General features: G+C 39.1%; 2 protein-coding genes across 3 annotated transcripts in view; one reads left to right on the top strand and one right to left on the bottom strand.

Annotated features, from left to right (window-relative positions):
• Positions 1-22102, bottom strand: part of RSPH14 (radial spoke head 14 homolog) — a 73234-nt gene that overhangs the window by 15587 nt on the left and 35545 nt on the right. The gene's annotated exons all lie outside the window — the stretch shown is intronic.
• Positions 980-22054, top strand: LOC128797121 (translation initiation factor IF-2-like). 2 transcript variants are annotated; one of them, XM_053959398.1, is made up of 2 exons: positions 980-1737; positions 21703-22054. In XM_053959398.1, exons 1-2 carry the CDS (start codon positions 1005-1007, stop codon positions 21741-21743), a joined length of 774 nt encoding a protein of 257 aa, XP_053815373.1. In that variant the 5' UTR covers positions 980-1004; the 3' UTR covers positions 21744-22054. The 2 variants fall into 2 exon arrangements, with proteins under 2 accessions (XP_053815373.1, XP_053815372.1); XM_053959397.1 differs by lacking the exon at positions 21703-22054 and adding an exon at positions 2986-3223.

Below are 22102 nucleotides of genomic sequence, written 5' to 3'. Positions count from 1 at the left end.
TCCTATTATCTAGACTACTCAGTTACCACAGATACTTTTTTTTTATTCTATTCCCTTGCCAACATAACTATATCAGGGATTTATGCATTTGCAAGTAAAGAGTATATATTAAAAACAAAACACTTAAAAGTTTTAAATTGACCACTATCTGATCTTATAAACTGAGATGTTTGTGCATGCTAAAGCTAAAATTTCAAAACAAGACTGTAGAAATATTTTTATTAAAGCAGGTCAATAATATTCAAATTATGATTTGAATATTATTGTTTTCCTGGGAGAACAATGCAAGTTATGTATATAATATTTATTTTTCTAACAAATTTTACTAGAACAAATTTGCCAGTCTAGATGTACTGGCAAACTTCTAATATGAATGATAACTAAGATTTCTTATTATAGGAAAATTTTCTCAATATGGTATACTGATTTTAACACGAAATTATTTCATTATTATAATTCATCAGTGCTACAGCTCTGCTGATAATATCAGTACTGGAAGTGATATAATTTACAGGAATCAGATGCTTTCTGCTTTGTATTATGTTAGCCTTATTGTGGGAAAAAATGCCTGCATCCCGTCTGCATGTGACAGTCTCTGTTGCTATCTCCAGCAGAAGTGTATCAGTTACAAATCAAGCTTATAAAATTAGCAGTGTAGGGAGAAATCAGCTACTTGATCAGGGTTGCAGATTCAACAATGCAACTAGTATTGTAGCCAAAAGGAAAAACACACTAGGAAAAATGTAAAATATGAATTGGGTAAATCCATTAATGAGATAAAAAGAAAATTATACTCATCGTTAATTAAAAAAAAAAAAAAGCTGTAGTAAATTACACATACATAAATGCAAAAGGCAGAAGGGGAAAATCAGAAAAAAATATCCGCCCAGTACTGAGAGCAACTGAGTGATGACAGAAGTGGAAAGCAAACAGTAGATAAATTCCGTGTAACTAAAGAAACTGTTTTTTCTCCCTTTACCCTTGGCCGTATCCTTCCAACATGTATGTGGCTGGTTCGCCCTAAAACACGCGTTGTGAAATCAATCCTAAAACTCCTGCCGCTGCCAGAGCCGGGCACTGCTGTGCTGCAGCGAACGCGGAGCGGCGGAGCGGCCGCGGGCGCGGATGCGGTTGTGCAGAGGCAGAGCCCGTGGCACGTCTGTACCCGCACGTTATGTAACGCGCGAGTGCAGCGGAGCGTACGAGCCGGGAAAGAGGCACAAACCCCTCGCCAACACCCAGCTCCTTCTGCGCCGCGGCGGGCGGGGGCTGCGGGGGCTGCGGGCCCGGCCGCCCCCCGGGCGGGAGCCGGAGCGGAGCCGCCCGCCGGCCGCGCCGCCGCCCCGCCCGCGGTACCCCCGCCGTTGGCGTGGAAACGGGCTGGCGGCTCCGGCTCCTCCTCCAGCGCCAGCCCCGCGCTCCCCCTGCCCGGCTCCCCGGCGAGAGCGCGGAGCACCTCCCTGTCTCCCGCGGGGGGCCGCCGGACAAGTGCTCCACGGCCGCCTTTAGAACAGCCCGGGTTTTTACGGTTGTGTTTTCTAGGGAGAAGATGGGAAAGGGCAGGTTCCTGCTCCTGTTGGGGCTGCGGGGCTAGTCCCTGCAGTCGTGGTGTGTCTGCTCGGCAAATCACAGATGCTGATGTGAAAAAGGGCCAAAGCAGAGGAGAGGCGTCAGTGGATGCGAGCGTTTGTACTGATGGATTGAGGAGGTGGAGGCTGCCTGCCTGGTGCTGGAGAGGTGAGTGCAATATTCCGCATTTCCTTCTCTCTTAAATCAGTTCAGTGATGAACATTTCCAAAATAAAAAGGCACTTCTATAGCAAGAAGGAAAAGATGTTATTTTGAAACAATAAGCTATGCTTCTGTGAATAAAAAATATGAGTGTCACTGTGAGGTAGGAACATTTTGCTGTGTGTAGACAAAAAATAGTAAGGGGAGGCAGGCTGCTGATACAGTGAAAATGACCTTCTCAAGGGATACCGGCCTTCTATTAGCTACTGCTTCAGCTTGGGCCCTTCTTCTAAAAATTAAGTGGTCTCCCTTTCCTAGCCTGAATCGTAACCCATTAATAGCCAATACCTGTGCCTTAATAAGATCCGTTGTGTTCCCTTAATGATTCAGAAAGATAATCCATTAGATTCTGCCTGCTGGGAGAAGAACCTCCACACTATGTAGCACCTTCTCCCAGGGAAATGCAGCCTGGATAACATTCTAACGGAAAAGACTCCTGCTGCCAAATTTCTGTAATAAGTCCTCCTGGTAGCAGTCGCATCTGCTCATTGGAAGGATGTGTGGCTCTGCAGAGCCTGGGTGCGTTCCCTCTCTGTGTGTGCCCATGCATGTGAAGGAATGAGGAGGGTTTATATTAAACTGCACCTGTGGACGGCTCCCATCTGCACTTGTGAATCACAAGTTTTTTGGTATCTTTGCATTTGCATTTTGGGTGAGCACTTCATACACAAAACCCCCAAGCCTCCAATGTTAGCTGAGAGAGCTGCAGACAAATAGATGTCAGTTTAATTTCTGCTCATAGAACTGATCTGATCTGCTTTTGGCTGTTTCACTGTAGAAGCCGTTTAACGTGTGTTCTTGCAGCATTTATTCTGCAAGATACTGACCTATCTCAACATTTTCATGAGAAGATTTGAGAAAAAAATCACTAGATTTCCCTCCAGCATTTCTTTATAATTGTTTATAACCATTTTCTGATAGCCTCACACCCACAAATTGATTTTTATTTGGGCTCAGTATTTCGCGCCATTGTGGGTCACACCCTTCGGGTGGCCATCAACATTTCATCCATAAAGGTTACAACAGCAGGTCAGGTGCTGTGAATACCTACTTGTGGATCACAAAGGGGTAAAAAATGAGTGTGTATTTTGGACTTAGGGGAAATTTTGTCTGACTTTATGGATATAGACATTGGAAGTCCGAGCTGATGCCTTAGGTGCTGTTACAGGCAGAAATCTTCACTTTTCTTCAACAGGCACAGATTTGACAGCTGAACAGACACAGCTCTGCAGAACAGAGAGTGTTTTGCCATTAACTTGGCTGTCTCCATCAAATCATTTGTTTGGAAGCTATCATGCAAAAAGCTCAGATCTCTGCCCTTGGATTAAGGACATTATAGGAGGAGAGGCCTATATATATAGAAGGATGAAGATCCAGTCTTCAAGAAGCCAGTGACAGGTGTAATCAAAATAAAACCTCTTAGCTATAAGGCATATTTAGGAGGAAAACTCATGCTATCTTTTGTTACCAAAGCACTGATTGCATTTTCAGAGAAGAAACCCCTCCTGTGTACATATGTATGCTTATAAGGAAGAAAAGCTGATTAATTCTGTGCAAGGCATGGAAATTTCACTCTGACAATGGACCTTACAGAGAGGAATAAACTCCGCATGCTACGTAAAGAATGCTACACCTCTGGCTGAGATTATGTGCTTGTCACTTCACAGGCCAGAGCTCTTCACAGAAGAGCTGAAAAAGTCTTCTGAAGGTACTACCTTGAATTTTGTAAGCCTCCAGAAACAGTTTGATGTTTCAGTTGCAGACCTTGGTTTCGAATTTAGTGTTGATAATCTAAAAATAACCAGCCAGGTAGCTCTGAAGGACTGAAGTGAAAGTGGTCTGGTTCTCTCAGTTCTGACTATGCACTGATGGAACAAGGTATGTTAAATTTTAAGAAGTGTAGATAGAAACAGAAATTTGTCCCTTAAGGAATCTACCTGCTAAGCGGTAGAAAAGGGGATAAGGATAACAGAAAATTCAGTAGGTAATAAAAGCTCAAATCCTTAAATGGTGAAGTCAGCTCTTCCTCTATAGCTTAAGCAGATAAGGATTTTGACAGCAGCCTTGGTTGATACGCAGGGATGAGGCAATATAGGGAATGATGCCTTTTTCTCTCTCCCCCTCCATGAATTAAAGAAAAATACTTCCAATTCCTTTGGGTTAAATCACAGTAATCCCACCTATTTCAGATGAGATTCTTCAGATTTATGTAACTGAAAATGAGAGTTGAATCTGACTATTTCTGCTAAAGTTTTGGTCCTGCTTTCACAGGAGTCACTGGAAGTTTTGTCATTTATTTCAGCTGGAGAGAGCCCAGGACACTCAGTTTCACTGATCAGGCTCTCCCTTGCCTTTAGGAACAGCAATGTTGAACAGTTTTGTAGCTGGTTTCTGTGAGGTCGCAGGCTCAATGACAAATTCAGTAACTCTCAACTTGCATCACAAACTAATTCATAAATTATCAGTTATTCGAATCATGCTTTTTTACTGAGAAAATGGGAGTGTTATTCCAATGTTAAGGTTGACAGTACCCACCCTCAGCAGTTTCTACACAAGCAATCAACTATTTTCTTTTTCCTAAGAGAAAACTTATTCAAAGGCCCTTAAAAATCATAATTTTGGCCTAAAATCATATTTACACTTAGCAGAATTGCCCTATTTTTATTTAAAAAGAAGGCTAAATTTTGTTCTTTGTGATCCCCGAAGTATCCAGAATAAATCCACATCCATTACTAGTTAGAACAGATTCCCTTCACTTACTTGAGAGGATGATATGACTTATATTTTGTATGTTATATTCAAAGTTCACATATTTATTAAACTTTCCAGAATTCAAGAGTGGTGATGAGGAAGTCCAAATTTCAACTATTATATTGATGAAAGAATAATCCCAAGAAACACTATACTGTTCCAAAGCAACCATAATCGATTCTCTTTGCAAAGTTCCCTGGCAATTTAAGGTATGTGGAACAGACAAGATGACAGAGAAGGGCTAAATACAGTTTGATTTATTCTCTTATTGAATCAGGAGTTGATACATATTAACAATTTAAGTTGTTTTAGCTTTCAAGTGGAATCAAGGACAGAATTTAACCCTTGACATGAAGGCTACAGAGAAAATACTCTTCTCTGAACTGTTGCTATTCTTTCACACTGAAGGGCACTGGTGGAGTTGGATGGAAGGAACAGATTTGTGATGGGGCCGTCTCTTCCATCCTACCCAGACTTCAAACATTGGCTACTATTAAATGCATTTAAACTCACAACTAACAAAACACATGGCAAATATTCAGAAGACAACAACTCTATATGTTTTGGTTTTCTTTTTTAACTTCTTCAGCTCAGAGCATTTTCTGTGGTTCCGCAGAAGCTCGACTCTCCTCAGAATCCCATTTTATTATTTAGTATTGGACACCCAGTGAATCATTAGGGAACACGGTTTTACCCAACAAATCCTATTTGCCTTTTGTTTTCTCTTTAAGCCCCTTATACCAGAGAGTTTTTTCTTCTCTGGATTCCTAAGCCATTGCATCAAAAACACAAATGTGATAACCACATGATTCTACATTGCAGAAATATCCTGTTGGATTACCAGTCAACACCTTGGCCAAAAGAAAAACTTAAAGAGGCAAATCGAAAAATTCTAAGTATTTGTTTTGCACACACACACACCAAGAATAATGACTGGAAAGTAAATAATAATAATTTCATAGGAATTACAGTTGGTTAATCTGTTATTTTTACAGTGGATTTATTAAGTAGTAATTGCCTGGACTTGGTAGTTGGAAGGAATTATTCTCATCACTTTCAAACGTCCATAACATGGATATGTACATATAGAGTAGCTGTTAAGGCTTCCCTTTTAGCTGGTGGAAGAAAAAGAGGTTTCTCCATTGGCGTTACCCAGACTAGTTTCTGACTACCATGTTAGCGTGAGATTGAGCTGACCTCTGGAAATGACAGCTCCTCTCCACTGCCTCTGAGGGAAGCACTGAGTGAGTAGCTCTGAGGTAGCCACCTACATGCAGATGCTAAATCTGCACAGATGAATCCCACTCTTACTGTCTATAATGTAATGTTTAACGAAGATTTACTAGTTAACTATGAAGATATTTTCATGGTTCACCATAAATATTTGTAAGTCATAATGCAGTTGCCATTCCCTACCTACCAGCTGTGTTTCCTTGATAGTGACTGGGCTGGTGTTGGCTTCCTCATCGGAGTATCTCAACAATGGCACTGGAAAGCCTTCACTGGAACAGCACCAGTAATCCAAATCTTTTATCAATTCTTCCTGGTGACTCTGGCAGTATTCTAGCATACATTCCCAGTGTGTTTCTACTGATTTTCTGTGCCTGCTTTCTGTATTTTCAAACCTTGCCCAGACAATGTGGAATAAGCACCTTTATCTTCATAAACCGCACGAACGCAAATACAATTAGGCAGCGTAGCAAGTGTTGATGTACAAATACAGTTGACACAGTTGTGTTGTGGAAAGAAACAACACAGTGGAGCTGAATTGATTACAATTCAGTGTCATGGCACAGTAACAAAAACCCAGCTGGGTGTTTAGCTCTGAGAGGGCTTGCTGTTCAGAGGGGGCATGCACCTGGTTATTATATTCCTTCCTTTAAAAGAGAAAAGTGTGTATGATTCAAAAGGATACTTACCTACCAGCTAAGGGAACATCTTTCTGAAGATAATACAATTTGAGCTATTACGTTGGTTTTTTCAAGTAAAGAGTTTTGTCTCTGAATATTAACAGCTCAAGTCATATAATCCAAATATTGGAATGTGTTAACAAAATATGATTTCTTTTGGATGTATAGTATCTATTTATACATATATATGCATTAGAATATATTTTTTTTGTTTGGTTGACTTATGAGGAAAGAAAGACCAGAATACTGGCTGTTGCCCTCTCTAGTGTTTACATTACAGGACAGGATTCAAACCAATACTACAGGAAATATTTTTTATATCATTTAAAACACTTAATTTAGTAAATTAATGCATATGATGCTAACCAAGTCCATTACAAACTAAAATTTTCCAGAATTAACACTGTTGCACGAGAGCATCTCTTGGTATTGCCAGCAAGTTGATCGTTGCAACAGGGCCTTGGCAAGAAGATTTTGTCTCAAGATGCCTTTCTGTGCCTGACCTTTTAAATTTGGCAGAGTTCAGGGTACCACAGCAGAAGCCATTTTGTGACTGGAAGATATTCATATATTCTTATCACTGCTAAGAATCTGTTGAGCTTCCATGTTATATTGCTCAGTAGTGGTAGAACCTCACCTTAATCAGTCATTTCAGAGACATGTTTTTAATCTTTTTCAATCCATCTATGTCCATGAACAGATAAACTCACCTTAATTTGTAATTCAGTGACATTTATGTAGGTATTTAAAATTCTAAGGCTAGCCTACTCCAAATTTGAACAATTGTTCTATTATCATATTGTTTCTGTTCCCTGACTAGATGTGCAATAAGTCCTCTGATTATGTTTCATACTGTGAATGTTCCTGAAAGCAAATCTGAACTTTGCCTCATAGCTGTGATTACACAGGTGTGTCAAGTTTGCTTTTTGCATGTGTGCTCACAAAAAGCAACAGAATACTGAAGACTTTATGTAATTTTTTTTTTATGTTACAGGAACAAATTTTTGGCTACTAGGTTCAAGGGATCAACAGTTGTTTTAAATGTGGCAAGACTTGAGGCTGATGTGCAGTTCAGTATTATATCAGCACAATATTATTTGCTCTCACAGGTCAAGTAAATATACAATGGTCTAAACAAATTAAAGTATCAGGTAGTATAAGGAAGAGGTAGGAATCAGTGACTTTTAAGACTGCAGACTACAATTCTCCCTTTTTTTCAGAGAGGCCTGATTGTACCCTGCAGTCCTGAACAGTGCAAATTCTATATAACAGAAGTTAAAACATCTATAAAGTAATAATAGTAATAACCTACCATATAGACAAAGAACTGAATTATTGGATCTCTTACAGTCCTGTTCTCTGTCAGCACACGTGGGTTATAAACTAAAATTAAATGTTTACAGAGGATATTACTGTGGTGTGTGACAAGAAAAACCTCTCTCTTTGCTGTATCCATGGCATAGCAATTCTGCCCTTTTCCCACTTCTGCAGTCAAGGAAACCAAGAACAGCCACTGATACTGTGACCTCTTGGGATCATACCTGGAAACTGTTCTAATTCACACAGCCACTTAGGCAGCCCCAACCTGGCTCTACAATAAAGGCTGGATCATGAAAATTCCTTTCTCCCTTAGATGAAGACAAGAAGTGTTTGAGTTTCTCTGTATTTTTGCTTACTTTATGTTGCTTTTCTAGTTGTGTCTTCTGATACTGGAAAGTAATGAACCCCAAGCAGAAAATACCAAAATATTCTAATTCAGAAATCATTTAGACAGAATTGATCTGGAAGAAATGGGTGATGCCCATTATAGTAAAAGTGTGCTTTGAAGGGGAAATTGGGCACACAGGCATATGGAACTCTGGGACTACCTTTAAATATTGTAGACTTAATTACCAAGTGATGGGAGAACTTCTCAGTGAGCAGCACCATTACAGTCTCTAGGTATTTTCATTCAGTCTCTTCTTTGTGGTGTTGGATACCTCCAATGACAGGAGCCTGTAACTCATCAAAGCTTATCTATATAACTGTAGCTTTGGATTTTGGATACATTATGTTTTCATTATTAACCTGTGAAGAATTATTCACAGACCTCATTGAAAGTTGACTTAAACAAGTCAATTCAAAAAAATACTAAAGTATTTGTTTTAAAGAAGACCAGATGGAATGCTGTCAATCTATGCAGCACTGTTCTTACTCAGCTGTGAGATATGAAGTGCAAATGGAATTTCTTAGACATGGTGTTTATGATCTGTCTTTATCTATGTTGCAAAGATTTATAGTCGATAGAGGTATGTTAACAGTACATCAATCTCATTGTTTACTTGGTGTCTGCATCTTATTATCAGAATCATCAATTATAGATTCCATAATTTCTAAGATGTAATTTAAAAGGATAAGATTTTTCAGTGTTAGCTAGTTACAAAATACATAGAAAATACTATTTTTCACTAGTTTCTTAAGCTTCTATTGGGATTGGTCAGAGGCAAGTGGTGATCAACAGAAGACAAGAAATAGAAGGTCAAGATTAAAAGATTTCAGAAAATAATACAGGTGTGCAAGAAGTCAAGAACTCGACTCTTCCTTTTAACTTTTGCAAAAATCTTTAGAAATGTCACCCTTACCAATGAGCTCCCTCCTGCAATCAACACAAAAAACGGGAAGGGATAGTTAAAATTATTCTTGTGCAGAGCACTAGTTAACAGTAGACATGAGAATCTGAAATACAAACCAAAATTGCACCTCATTCTTATGAACTGAAAAAAGAAGAGTTCTCAGAATAGCCAAGGAGACACAAACAGTATCATGATGACAATGTACTGACTTGTTCAGTGCCACTCCTGTGTCTCTAACAGAGTAAAACAACTTACAGCTTTTAGTGGAGGTTTCCCTATTGCACTGAGCCTTCAGCCAGCAAAGAGGTGACACAAACTGGGGTTTATTTCTCCTGAGCCATTTGGCACAAAATATTCTTTGGGATGAGGAGGAGACTGCCAGTAGGTGTGTGTCAGTGGCATTGCATCCTAATGGGATTGCTGCCAGCTGGAAGATATTGAAACCAAATTGGAATTGCTGTGAGGTGGGTTTGGGCTGAAAGCTAAGCCAGCTGTGAGCTCTATAGCTATTGCCTGCCTTTGGCAGAGGTGGGGAGACACCTCATTGGGCATTTTCCTGGAGTTGAGAAGTAAGAAATTTTATGTGCCATGTTTTGTGGAATGCCTATAGCTTTTTTTGGGTAGATTGTGGGTTGTTCTCTTACTACCAAGGTGCATCCTGAAGGGGAATTTTTCAGCCTTGCTACAACAGAGATGCAAAAGTTGTTTGAAAGTCAGAAATTACTTTAAAAGGCAGTAGCCCTTTTCATAGTTAAAATACTGATTCCAGAATGAACCAAAACATAACAAAAGCTGTACTTTTAAGCATAATTGTCCTGGTAGTTATCAATCAAGGAACAGTGTGATACCTAACCAGTGGTACCTGAGATCACTGAAAATGCAGACCCCACACCTCACCCCAGTCAGCCCTCAGAGATATCCTTGTAGTCCTTTAATGAAGTTTTCAAGATGAATTATTGTTCTGCTGTGCATTGTGGATATTTCCCTCCCATCCTCTCCCCTTGGTAAATCTGCTTTGTGAGTTTAAGGTGGATTTGGAATCCCTACAGCTGCAATAGCTTTTGCACTGTTTTGACCCAAATATGGCTTGCTGAGAAATTCATGTCCAGCCCCTCTGCTGAAGGCTGGATGTGCTGTGGGTAACATCCACCATGTGTATTATTTCATGTCCCAGATCTGTGCCTGTTTCACAGAGCTGCTTCTACAACGATATCAACAGTAGATTTTTAGTGAGCAAAAAGAAATAAAATGGTGAGTCATCAGCTTTTTTCCTGCATATCTCATCTGTGTGAAATGCAGAATGCTAACTAGAATAGTTAGGCATCAGCGATAAAATTCCAGCTTTGTGTGCCATCTTAATAGTAGGCTAGAGTGTCACCAGAAGTATTTTTTCCTGGTAATATGAGAAATGAATAACTAAGGATCCACTGCTGAATAATGAATAAACTAAAGGCTCGATTAGCACCTTTCAGCTTTCAGATAATTTTAGTGCTGCAGCTGCTTGAGTTAAGAAGAGATGTCACTGAGAGTAAAAGGAGCAGAAAAGCAACCACCTGAGATGCTGCTGTTAAAGCTGTGCTGCGAAAGTGGTGATGTACATTTGGCTGGTCAGTACCTTAAGCTGATAGGACAGACCCAGGCAGATAAAAACTGCAAAATTTGAAAATTTTACTATTAACAGTACAGTAGATCATGTGTGTAGTCTCATAAATCAACCCATCAGTTCTCAGTATATGATTCAAGAGCCTGCTTCAAACAAAAGGAATGAAATTACCAGGGTCCCAAAATGGTGAGCTGACCTTTATGTACCTTAAAGAGAAGGAGACAAGTCCAGTTGGGGTGTGATACTAAAGGGAAACTTTTCTGACCTCAGCAAAGGAGAATTTATACAGCAGGAGAGAGATGGATTATTTAGAGACAGAATTGAAGGGCTAAAGGATAAGTAAAAATATAGACATACTGGCTGCATGACTAGGAAGTTTGCAGGACTACAGAGAATAAAAAAAATGGGGGAAAATAGCTGAATGATGAGAATGCCCTTACATGCAACACAACTTGAACAGGAGCAGTGATTACCCTCCTCCCCCTCTCTCTCCACACACACCACATATACACAGAAAAGCACTGGTAGTGTTAATAGAACAACAAAAAATCATCAGTATGTGCAACAAAATTGGAAGCTACACCTGCTAATATTACTAGTAGTGGTACAGTTACTAATGAAAATAAAACATCAAGAAAAATTACTGGATTTTGGTGTATCCCTAATAACAAAATTAAATCCATCTATCATTCATATGTTTCAGGTTTGGGGAAAAATAACAATTTACAAGCTTGCTTGAGGCTGAAAAATAACAACTTTGCCCAGCTAAATCTAAATCATGGTACTTCTATGTTAAAGTAAATACCCAGATTAAAAATCTACACAAACTTCCTCAAAAGATGGACTTAGATTTAGCAGCTTACTTTGTTACTTATAAATTTTTAAAAGTAATTAATATTAATGAATATCAAATAGCTTAAGTTTTGAATTGGTTTTATAGACAAAAAAATCTATTCTTGGAATGATATGAAAGCCATCCACAATTTTGACAGATTCAGTATAGCCCTATGAATACGTGAAGCCATCCAACCAAGTCTTGTCATAGCATGACTCAAAATGGATGTGGTCAAATCTGGCCTCTGCTTTTCTAAGATTGATGAAACTAGGAACAAACATAGTGAATAACTGCAAAAGCCAGGCTGGGAACATGTGCACAGAACAAGAAATTAATGTTGAAACACAGTGATACTGATAATGCTTCAGCATTTCCTAGAAATACAGTCATGCTGAGATCATACAAAAGCAGGGAGCTGAAAATTAAACTATGTTCATATCTATTTTTACAGAAGTTCTCACCGTAGATATTCCAATATATGAAGAGTATGAATCATACACTGAATACTAAATTTTCATCAGTAAAACAGTCTATATTGCTGGCACTTTGGTGTCCTGCTTGCCATGTTGTTAAATGCATTGTTTTTATTTTCATCCTGTTCAAAACCAAATACAGGCTCATTTCAAAACCTACTGAAGTCAACAAAACCATTACTTTTTATGGTAAGCGGATCACAGACAGCACTTTACAGGGTTTGGAGTGTTTTTACTCTTATTTTCTCTTAATAAATACTGTCACTGTTTCTGGTGAGGAAGAACTATGAATACCTTCACCCCAAAGTGTCACTTATCATAGGGTGCCATTTCACCATAATTACTTAGGTTCCTCTAGCTCATTTTACATTCTCATTTAGTGACACATAGAAATATTTTTCATCTCAGTAGAAAAAGCAAGGTTGAATAAGAGGAAAAACCTAACATTATCAAAGGAACTTAAACTCTTCAGAACACAAGTGGAGAAAAACACACTGAGACTATTGCTAGAGATGTTTGCACTGCTACTTTAGCTTCACTTTTTTGGATAAATCAGGCCTTCATCCTCTTCAAATCTGCAACCTGCAACTCCATCCATGAATAACTTGCTTATTAAAAGCCTTTTTAAAAGACTGATGAAAGGAACTTAACTACCAGCGTCCTCTAATATTCATTGTATGTTCAACATAAGCTGCTTATAATCAATCGTGAGTGAGGAGCCAGCAGGGAGTGACTGGGATCCCTGTGCTGTGTGGTGGTGGGTGTGTAACTGCAGCAACTGCAGCTGGGGTGTGACGAGGGTGTGATCACCCCTCCAGAGGGAGAGAATTGAAAGCAGAGACTGAAGAGAAATCCTCGTAGCATCTAAACCTCAAAAGGATGTTAGGTTCTTTCTGGCAGCAGCACTTAGTGCGTGGTGGGCTTCTGTGTTGGTGTTTGTTTTGGTTTTGTTCAGGGAGAGGTGTCAGTGAAGGAAAAATGGGAGCTAAAGAGGTTGATGCATACCAAGGTCTTTTTGATTTACTGTGAGTGAAAAAGAACTTAGTTTCTATAGGTCTCTACAGAACTTTATCTAGATGGCAAAATGATGGCTTGGCTTGGCTTTTGAAACCAGGAGCTTATTGGCCATTGTACAATGTTGTACTGAAATGTTTCTGGTTGCAGAGTTATTTTCTGTGAAGTAACACATATCTGTGTTTTGGATTTGGCACAAAGCAATTTCATATCAAAACCAGAACATGGGTAACTTCCTTCATATTCATCTTATAAAAAAAGGTCCTTTGAATTTGAGAGTAACTCCAACAACAGCTCAGCTGTCTGAGATGTACCTGCCGAAGCTCTTGCAGGCAGCAGGAGTGTACGACTGTCAAAGCTTCTGAATTTCAAAAGAGAAGCAGAATGAGACCAGGCGTAGGCTGCAGCTGTAATCTGTGCTTGGTAGCATCCAAGTCCTCTCCCATGAGTCACACTGCTGAGAACATCGTGGATTCTCTTTAGCCTCTTGGGATTTATTTTTTTGGCCCTGGACTGCAGCCTAATACTTCTTCCACTTCTCATCTCCCTTTTGCAGATAAAATCATGTTTAATTTGGGTTGTTAAGAAGAAACCTAGAAAATCCGCAGTTCTGATGTAGATACCTTCTGACATAGTTCATATTGTTAATTTTATGTGTGGCCTAGGGCTGGAAAATACTCTCTACCCTACCTACCCAATTAATCCCTGATGATAGCCCTGCCTTTTATGCTGATATTGACACTCCCTTTCTTTCTCTTATTATATTAGGAACAGCGTTTTAATCCATGATTCTGTCTTGTTGTGAGGTTAATAACCTGACAAAAGTCCTGAAGTTTTCTTGTCCTTCCCTAAATTCCCTTGTCCTTCCCATCATGAGAACTACTGGCTTTATTCTTGCACTGTACTGTTTTCCTCTCTTCCATTTTGACAGCTCTTCGATGTTTTCTCTGCACCATGTTGCTCTTTCCTCTCATGCTTTCATTGAGCTGCTGCCTCTGAATTCCCTTACGATTCATGTGAATCTTCTATAATCCTTTTTTGACTTTTTCTCATGTTGGGAACTTACTGCTCCTGCATACTCATTCAACCTATGTCTGTTTTTCTGTTTTTTTCATTCACCAAGGTTCTTTTGATTTGTTCTCTCTGAAACATTACTCATTCTCTGTTGCTTAGTTTCCAGCTTTAACTATCACATTGCCAGTCCTCCCATGCTCTCACCCAGCCTTTCCATGAATTCAGTGTTTATTACTTCTACTGAAATGGTTCCTGTATTTTGCTCTTCTCCTTCCAAAACCTTTTGCTCTGCCTCTCCCTGCAAGTCTATTCTTGCCAGCTTTCCAGTCCTGATCTACTCCCAACAATGTCCTTTCTCTAGCAAAACCATTCTGATGGAAGTCTGAGGATCTAGGCAATTTCTTCTACCATGAACACGCTGGATTTATTCTCTCCTTCTTTTTTTCTCCTAGTGTAATTAAATTCCATATGTGCAGACCCATCTTTACAGATTCTGAGTCAATCCTTTCTCTCTGGTCTTTTTTTTTTTTCCTGTGTGCAGATTTCTGCTGATCTTATGCCAGTATGATATAGTAAGATGTGCCCATCTGCTCTTCTCGCCTCATCTTTCCTTCCTCTATTGCTATCTCTTCCTTCTTTTTTTCATGGATACAGGATTCCTTGCTTCCTGTGTTTATATACCATTCAATTTACCCTAGGAATCTTACCTAGCTTCTGTAACTTTATTCTCTCATTCCTTGCCTTAATCTTTGCTTTTCCTCCAGTTCTTGCCCTTAAAACCAGCAGAACAGTTGTGATGTATTTCTGTCTCCAAGATGCTTTCTTATGCATCATCACAGATAAAATTCATCTGTTGTTTCCAGGATTCCCGTTTGCTGGAGCATCTTCTCCTTGCCTCTTGCTTGGCCTTGAGCTTCAATCTTTAAATCTTCACTGGCTGCTTTTCTCTATTGCATTAAACAAACCTCCTGTCTTCAGGACACTGTTAGCTGTACCCAGACTCTCATGTTCTCACTACAGGGATTCCCATAGCTCATGCCTGTTACTGGAACAGCTAAAGCAAGCATGGTTCTGCTTTATTATGTCATTTTTAAGGCACAGGAAGAGAGACTTCCTTTTATAAGGCTATACTGTTCTCCTGTTACAAATCCCTCTTAAAATTTCTTTTGCTAAAACTACCAAAGTGCCCTTATCTTTCATAAGGTAGTGTGTGCAATAAATTGTATGAGTGATAGGAAATTCGCCATTACATTCAAAAAAATCTAATGTTTACTAGTGCTTTTTAAAAAAATGTAATAAAATCATCTCCTCAGCCCTGTAAGATTCATGAAACAGCAACCCTGTGATAGTGAGTCTTAGCTCTTGAATCACCCACATAAGTCTAGTGGGTCCCACTAGTGACAAAAGCCAAACAGCAACACTAATGAAGACGTAACCTCCACTGCTGTCATCACCCAAGTGCTTACAAAAACCCTGAGTGGCTACTGCATTTTGTTTGCTGCTTTATTGCACACTTTTAAATGGGTCTGATGTTTGTACATCCCTAAAGCAGATGCTGTGTGTGTTGTTGCTTCTCACCCTTGTCTAGCAGCCAGGATTTCCTGCACACCCACTGCTAGACCCACTGTAATATTCTTGTTCTTGTAATGCTTTTTGATGCCAGTCTAAAGGTCACCTCAAAAGCGGCTGCTGTGGCAGACTCCGGTTTAGTCAAACCGCTGTGAAGCACAGCAACTCCCTGTGCAGCCACTGACACCGCTCTGGGTTTTTGGCCATGCAGCTTAGAACAGAACTGTGGTGTATCTGGCTCTGTTCAAGAGTCAGTCATGTCTGGTTGTATTGGTGCTTCTTCTCACTGTCTCACTGTAGTTTGTGGATGTTGTTAAATCATCCACAAGGTCATAATGTAAATAACTACTAAGTATTTTAGATATTAATGCTTCACAGGATTTATGTTTCCAGCTTCCTCTAGTAAGTGGAGTGTGCACAGTTAAAAGAAAAATAACCAATATATTTTTGTTGAATGCTTGGTTTATAAGAAATACTATGTTTTCACTATAAGTTCTTAGGTTTCTCTAAATCTTGGATGAAGTCTGTATGTTAAATTTTGGCTGGGTGATATACTTAGCTGGTGGATATCCCTAACCAGCATAATTTGTATTGTGGTACTGCTAAAGTTTGTTGGATATTTTCCAAACAATACACAAAGATGTTGAAGCTAATGAATATAATATCTCACTGCAGCAAATCTGTTCTGTCCCATGTCAGGCAGACTCGATCATACACTGATAGGTCTATGCCTATACAGTAAGTCATTTTCTTTGGGTTCTCCATTATCTCTTTGTAAAACTTCCTTTGCCATGTATCACAGAATGGTGTACCTAGGTGGCAATTCTATTAGCTGAGCTCAGATTTTATGCCACAAATCTGAGTATTTCTATAAAATCACAGTGGGAATCAGCAGATGAGAACCTAATGGACCTACCAATTGTTCTTCTTGCAAGGGTGCTGAAAGCAGCTGGAGCTGGTAACAGTCAGTGCTGGTGACACTACGGAGCTCATGGTATGGCACCAGTTCTGATCAGTGCCCTTCTCATCCCCTGCCTTGGACTGAGTTCTGAATGAAACTTTTTTAATAATTGTCCTTTCAACTTCTTTGACAACCTTTATTGTAAGAATCCCATCCTTACACAGCAGCTTCTCTTATTTGGTATTGTTTACTGTGGCCAAGGTCCTGTGCCATGAATATGCATTTCTTGAATCACTTTGCTATTCCTCTCATTTTGGTATCTTTTGCACAGACATTAATAATTTCTTGGCTCTGTTTTGGGGAGTTGGTATGGAGGATAGGTCCTATTTCTCAAATAGAGATCAAGATGGATCAGCTAATTAAATAATGACACTTCTTTCTTCACTCATCTGACTAACAGAATACACATTTTAACTGCTACAAAAAATAAACCTCAAATACATCAGCTTTCTCTGCTGTTTTCTTGTTCAACAACTACATCTGGCCCATCCTTTGTTTTGGGTGAGATTATAGTGCCTTAATGTGTAGTTGAAAGTTTTGTCATAACTTGAACATACTTCCTTGTCTTTCAGGTTTCAATGGTTGTATAAAGAAAATGTCAGTAATATCTGTGGCCACAGTTTTAAAATAACTTTCTTCTGCTAAAAATGGACTTCAATTGCCATACATTAAACAGTAATTTCTGTGAAGTTATTTCAACCTTATATTTCTGCAGCCTGCATGTCTGGGACTCTTTCCTGGATGCTTCCCAGATCCAAAAATCTGGACCAATTTTCCCATTTCTTGTGAACCTCATTTCTTTTATTTTTCTCTCTCTCCCTTAAAAAAAAAAGCCTGCTTAGTAGAACACCTTATTTCTTCCTCAGTAAATGCCTTGGGTATGTCCTGATATATCACACTCCCTTGTGTCTTCTTCTCTTTCATTAATAGTATAAAAATTATTGAAAGTTAAAACATGCAGAAATAAGGTTTTGTTAAAGTACAGAAATTCTCAGTGGATGTGTATAATCATTAGAAACTGATTACAGTAGCTTGGCTTACACTTGTAGGTCTTAAGAGTTCTGTGCCACTTCTTGCTAGATTTGCTTGAGTTTGCTGTTATGTGGGTGTAAAAGCTTTTTACTGTGTGTGAATGGGCAGGTGGTCATGGATCTAAATTGTCAGACCACTTGCATTTGAGGGACAATACAGCTTTGTGCCTACAACTCCAGCTGAAATTCCTGCTGCCAGCAGCAAGCTGTGTGCAGTCTCTGTGCTGTGACAGTCACAGCCACTGGTTTTACTCTCAGCTTAGGAGTCTCTGCCTTTCTACAAGATCGAGGGGGAAACATCTTTCCAGGCAGGTTCTGTAAATCTGCGTTCCACGGTGACGTGTCAGCAGCTCATGAATCCAGAGACAATGCTTGGATCTTTCCTTATGGAAGTGTTTACAATTCAGTTGTGGTGGTGTGTCATTCTCCTTCTTATGGCTCTTCTCCCTCTGCTGCCATAACTTGGGAACGGGGAAAGTGCTGGGAAAAGGGATAAGTGTTTATATTACACACACACAGATCAGTTTGCACAAGCCAGGAATGATGGATGGGGGCAAAGAGCGAGCCTAGATATGAAACCAACAATAATGACTGGTTTTATTGGCTACAAATTGGTAGTCAGAACATGGCAGCACTAAACAGCTTAATGGACTTCAACACTTTAACATAGTAACCAGAGCAGAATTTTGTTCAGATGTCCTTCCTACTCCAGGAATTGGTAGCATTCCTCTTTTGATAATGGCAATAGATCACCATTAGGTCAGGATTTGGGGCATGTTAATCTTATCTTGTGGGAAAAGCTACTCACTCTAGTGATGACAAAATAGCCCATATAAATAATCAGACTTAAAACCCCCATGTTTTCTTAACATTTTGAGTCTTCAGTTGTCAGGAGAAGGCAAATATGTTAGTTTAGACACACAGATACAGTATAATCTGGTCATTTGAATAATGAGATTTTTTAAAACAAACTTTACAGAAGTGTGCAAGTGAAAGGAAGCAATAAGGCTTTCCACTGGAGTAACTGAAAACACACTTACCTAATTAGAAACTTAGTACCATAAAACACTTACATGTTTAATATGAAATCTGATTTTAAGAATCCAACAAATTCTAGACTGCCTTATTTTCTGAGTGTATTCCAAGAAAAAGTAAACCTGGTAAGAGGAAGTTCATCTGTATGTAGCCAGGGCAGGAAACTGCAGTAATGTAATAGTTTGTGAAGTTTCCTGAATGTTAAAAAGTATTGATTGTGAACATGAGAGATTTTTTTCACTGTGTATGGGAAAACTTACTCAAATACTCAAAACTTTTTTACTGTAGTGCCTATTTAAAAAGAGAATTTACTACTCTGCTTTACAAAGCAATAATATAATCACCTCATTGCACTACTACTTGAAATAGTGATATCCAAATATCATTGCAATATGAGCAATAGGAATGACTAGAAGTCAGGGGGAAAAAAGATAAAGAGTGTAAAACTAATGTGTATTTACATACTCCTGGTCTTTCCTACAATGAGATTCTACTTTACCTTTTTTTGGTGTTAAACATATTAATGAATAGCAAACAAAATAGTTGATATGTAAAACACTGTGGAATATGAATGATACATCTGAATGTGCTGTAGAAATATGCAATAGGAAATATGCTACAGAATGTATGAGCTGAATGAAAATAAAAGATTGTTCCTGAGAGAGTCTTTCTACCCAACCATTTGTCATAAGTGTTTGAGGCAAATAACATCAAGTTTAAAAAAGATCTGCTTGTCTTATATGGTCATAAAATCTCCAGACTGATCTTAACACTGCTGCCTTTTGGCAGGAATATGTGCCCTCTTGCTGCTCGTTGCTAGCAAGCCTCTTTTGTTCAGGATGGAACTGAGAGAATAAAGAGAAGGAGTCTTGTGTGTTTCTTGCAAAATTCTCCACCTGTAATCACCGCAATGCATAGAAAATGTCATAAAGAATTCAGCAAGTGGTTTTATCAATGACATGAAAATGAGGCCTGTGATGATGAGGATTTAAAGGAGAACCAGTTTGAAATGTGCTGAACGTGTCAGAATAAGTGTGATTAATGGAAGCAGCTCTGACTTTTATATAAGTAATATAAGAATCTGGCCTGATATCTAATACAGGAATTTCATTCTCTCTGCCTGGTTAGAAAGTGATTCATTAAGAAACAGCTTCCTCAATTCTAATTTTTCATTTTCTGTGATGATTGGAAAAAGTGACTTATTTGAAGAAAATGTAACTCCTCACTTGGGAGGGTTTTCCTTTCCACATCTTCAGAGTAAGTAAAGCTGTGCTAATTACAATTCTATTAATGTGTACACTAGTTTTTAATTTTTTCACTGATTAATCTGTTCTTTATGAGCTAATGTCCTGTCATACAAAGAGAAGTATGATAAATATAGCTGATATTAAGACTCTTGTAGAGTTTCAGACCAGGTAAAAGCAATACATGGTGCATTTGGGGCAAAGGATTTGGATGTCTTTACATTTAAGATGCTTAATTTGCCAGCCTGTTCAAGCACTGTGGTCCCTACAGGCAAAGACAAGAGGCAAGCACTTCAAACTGCTATGAAGAGGTGACTCTCTGTACTGACTGGATAGTTTAGAACAATTCAGAGTAAGATTGGTTTAGAATGTAATTCTAACCATATTCTATAACCATATTCTAATAATATGGTTAGTTAGAAAGTTAAGTACATGAGGTTGCCAGTAGTTGTAGTTATACTCCTTTTCTCACAAAAGCTTGAGGCTCAGCATCTGGCTTGGAACAGTCTATCTCTCTCCAGGTAGTGTGGAATCATTCTCTTTAACCTGTATTTTAATTTATTGTCACATCTACATTTAAATATTGGTAAGTTCAAATAGGAAAACTCATAAAGGCTTATGGGGCAACTTTGAAAATGGTGTTAGGAGACTTAGTTTTATTAAAATGTAATAGAAAGTTTTCTTTAGTAGACTGCAAGTTTCTGTAAGGATCTCAGTGCCATGTACTTTGGTTTGCAAATACACTCACTGAGGAGCCTCCAGGCACGAGTAACCAGGCAGCAGGAGTGGTGCCAAGGTGTGCTAGGGCAGCACTCAGGGAGGAAGCTGTGACATCTGTGATTCTGCTGCCCACTGTGCTCAGAGCTTAGTGGGAGCAGCAAGCCCTTTCTAGGAGAGAGGCAAATGATCACCAATCAGCTGTTAGTAATGTGTTTTCCCTCTGCCAGAGTAACTGCTTCCTGCTGCTGCCTTCTGCAGAGTTCCAACTAGTAGGCTTAAAGTGTAATCTGGGAAAGAATAATTGCTCTAACAGTCACTGAAAAGCTCTCTGCCCTTGCTTGGGATGGTGTTTCCTGTGCTTTGTGTATGAAAAATTCACCTGTAGTCACTGTTCTCTTTTACTGTAGCTCAGAATTTTCCTGTATTGAAATGGAAAGAGAGGAGGCTCAAAACCACTTAGCTTGGCTATGGAAAGAAGCTTACAAAGTTTGCATATCTTTATTGATTAAGCAAGCTGCAGGTACTGTGTTTAACAATACTGTTCTCCAAGGGGAAAAAAGAAAAGAGTTGTTACAAAGATCAGTAACTCTTCCTTTCTCAAATTCATGAAGCAAAGTTAAACAGCATCTTTTGCTTCTTAATTTAGTTATTTAAATGTTCAGTGGGGATAGATAAGATGAAAGAAAACTCAGGAGGACATCTGTCTGAGTACAAGATATTGATATAAATAGAGAGGCTGGGAAAAGTAGTTGTGAGTTTTCATTTTCTACTTCAGACAAACCAGTCAGAACAGAACTGTGCAGGGAAAGCACTGCCATAAGCTCTTGCTGAGGGAGAAACTGGGGCACAGCTCAGCACTGTTTGTTTTCACATAGGTTTAGATAATAAAACACAGAGGGCTGAAAGGGAGATTTGATTTACTAATGTTCAGAAACCACATTTTCTTTGTCTGTGAGTTTCAGCTGTCCCTATGCTTTTACTATAACTTTAGATATTTGCTTTTCTTTACATTTTTTTCCCATCTGTATTTTCCATTTGGCATAATAAAAGGTTTGGAAGTCTAGAAGTGGAGTAAAAAGTGAATGGCTTGCTGCAAGGAAGCAGACTCTCTCATTCATTTATTTTCCCATTGTTTGGCAGGTGGAAAGCACAGATTTACAGAGCTGAACTGGATCAGCTGAAGAAGTGGGGAAGAGAAACAAAACAAGTACAGTACCAGTGAAAGGAGCTTCAGCTTTATCTTGCAGCATCACCACAGCAACCAGAGAACACGATCAGAAGAAAAGGCTAGAGCAGAGAAGGCGAAAGTGCAGCTTCTTACCTTTGGACAGAAGGCAGCAAAATCATTATGCAGAACAGAAATGGTATTTGATGGTTCTAGACAAACTGCGGCAAAGGGAAGTGTCCCGTCATTAACAGGAATGTGCCACAGTTCATGCACTGGAAAGGGGAGTGCCATGAGATCTGCTGAAGAGACTATTTCTGTGGCTGCATACCTACATGGGTTTGCACCCTTGCTGGGACTCAATTAGGTGGCTGT

Source organism: Vidua chalybeata, chromosome 18 (assembly GCF_026979565.1).
Source record: "Vidua chalybeata isolate OUT-0048 chromosome 18, bVidCha1 merged haplotype, whole genome shotgun sequence".
Lineage (NCBI taxonomy): Eukaryota > Metazoa > Chordata > Aves > Passeriformes > Viduidae > Vidua > Vidua chalybeata.
This window is presented reverse-complemented; position numbering and strand designations above follow the sequence as displayed.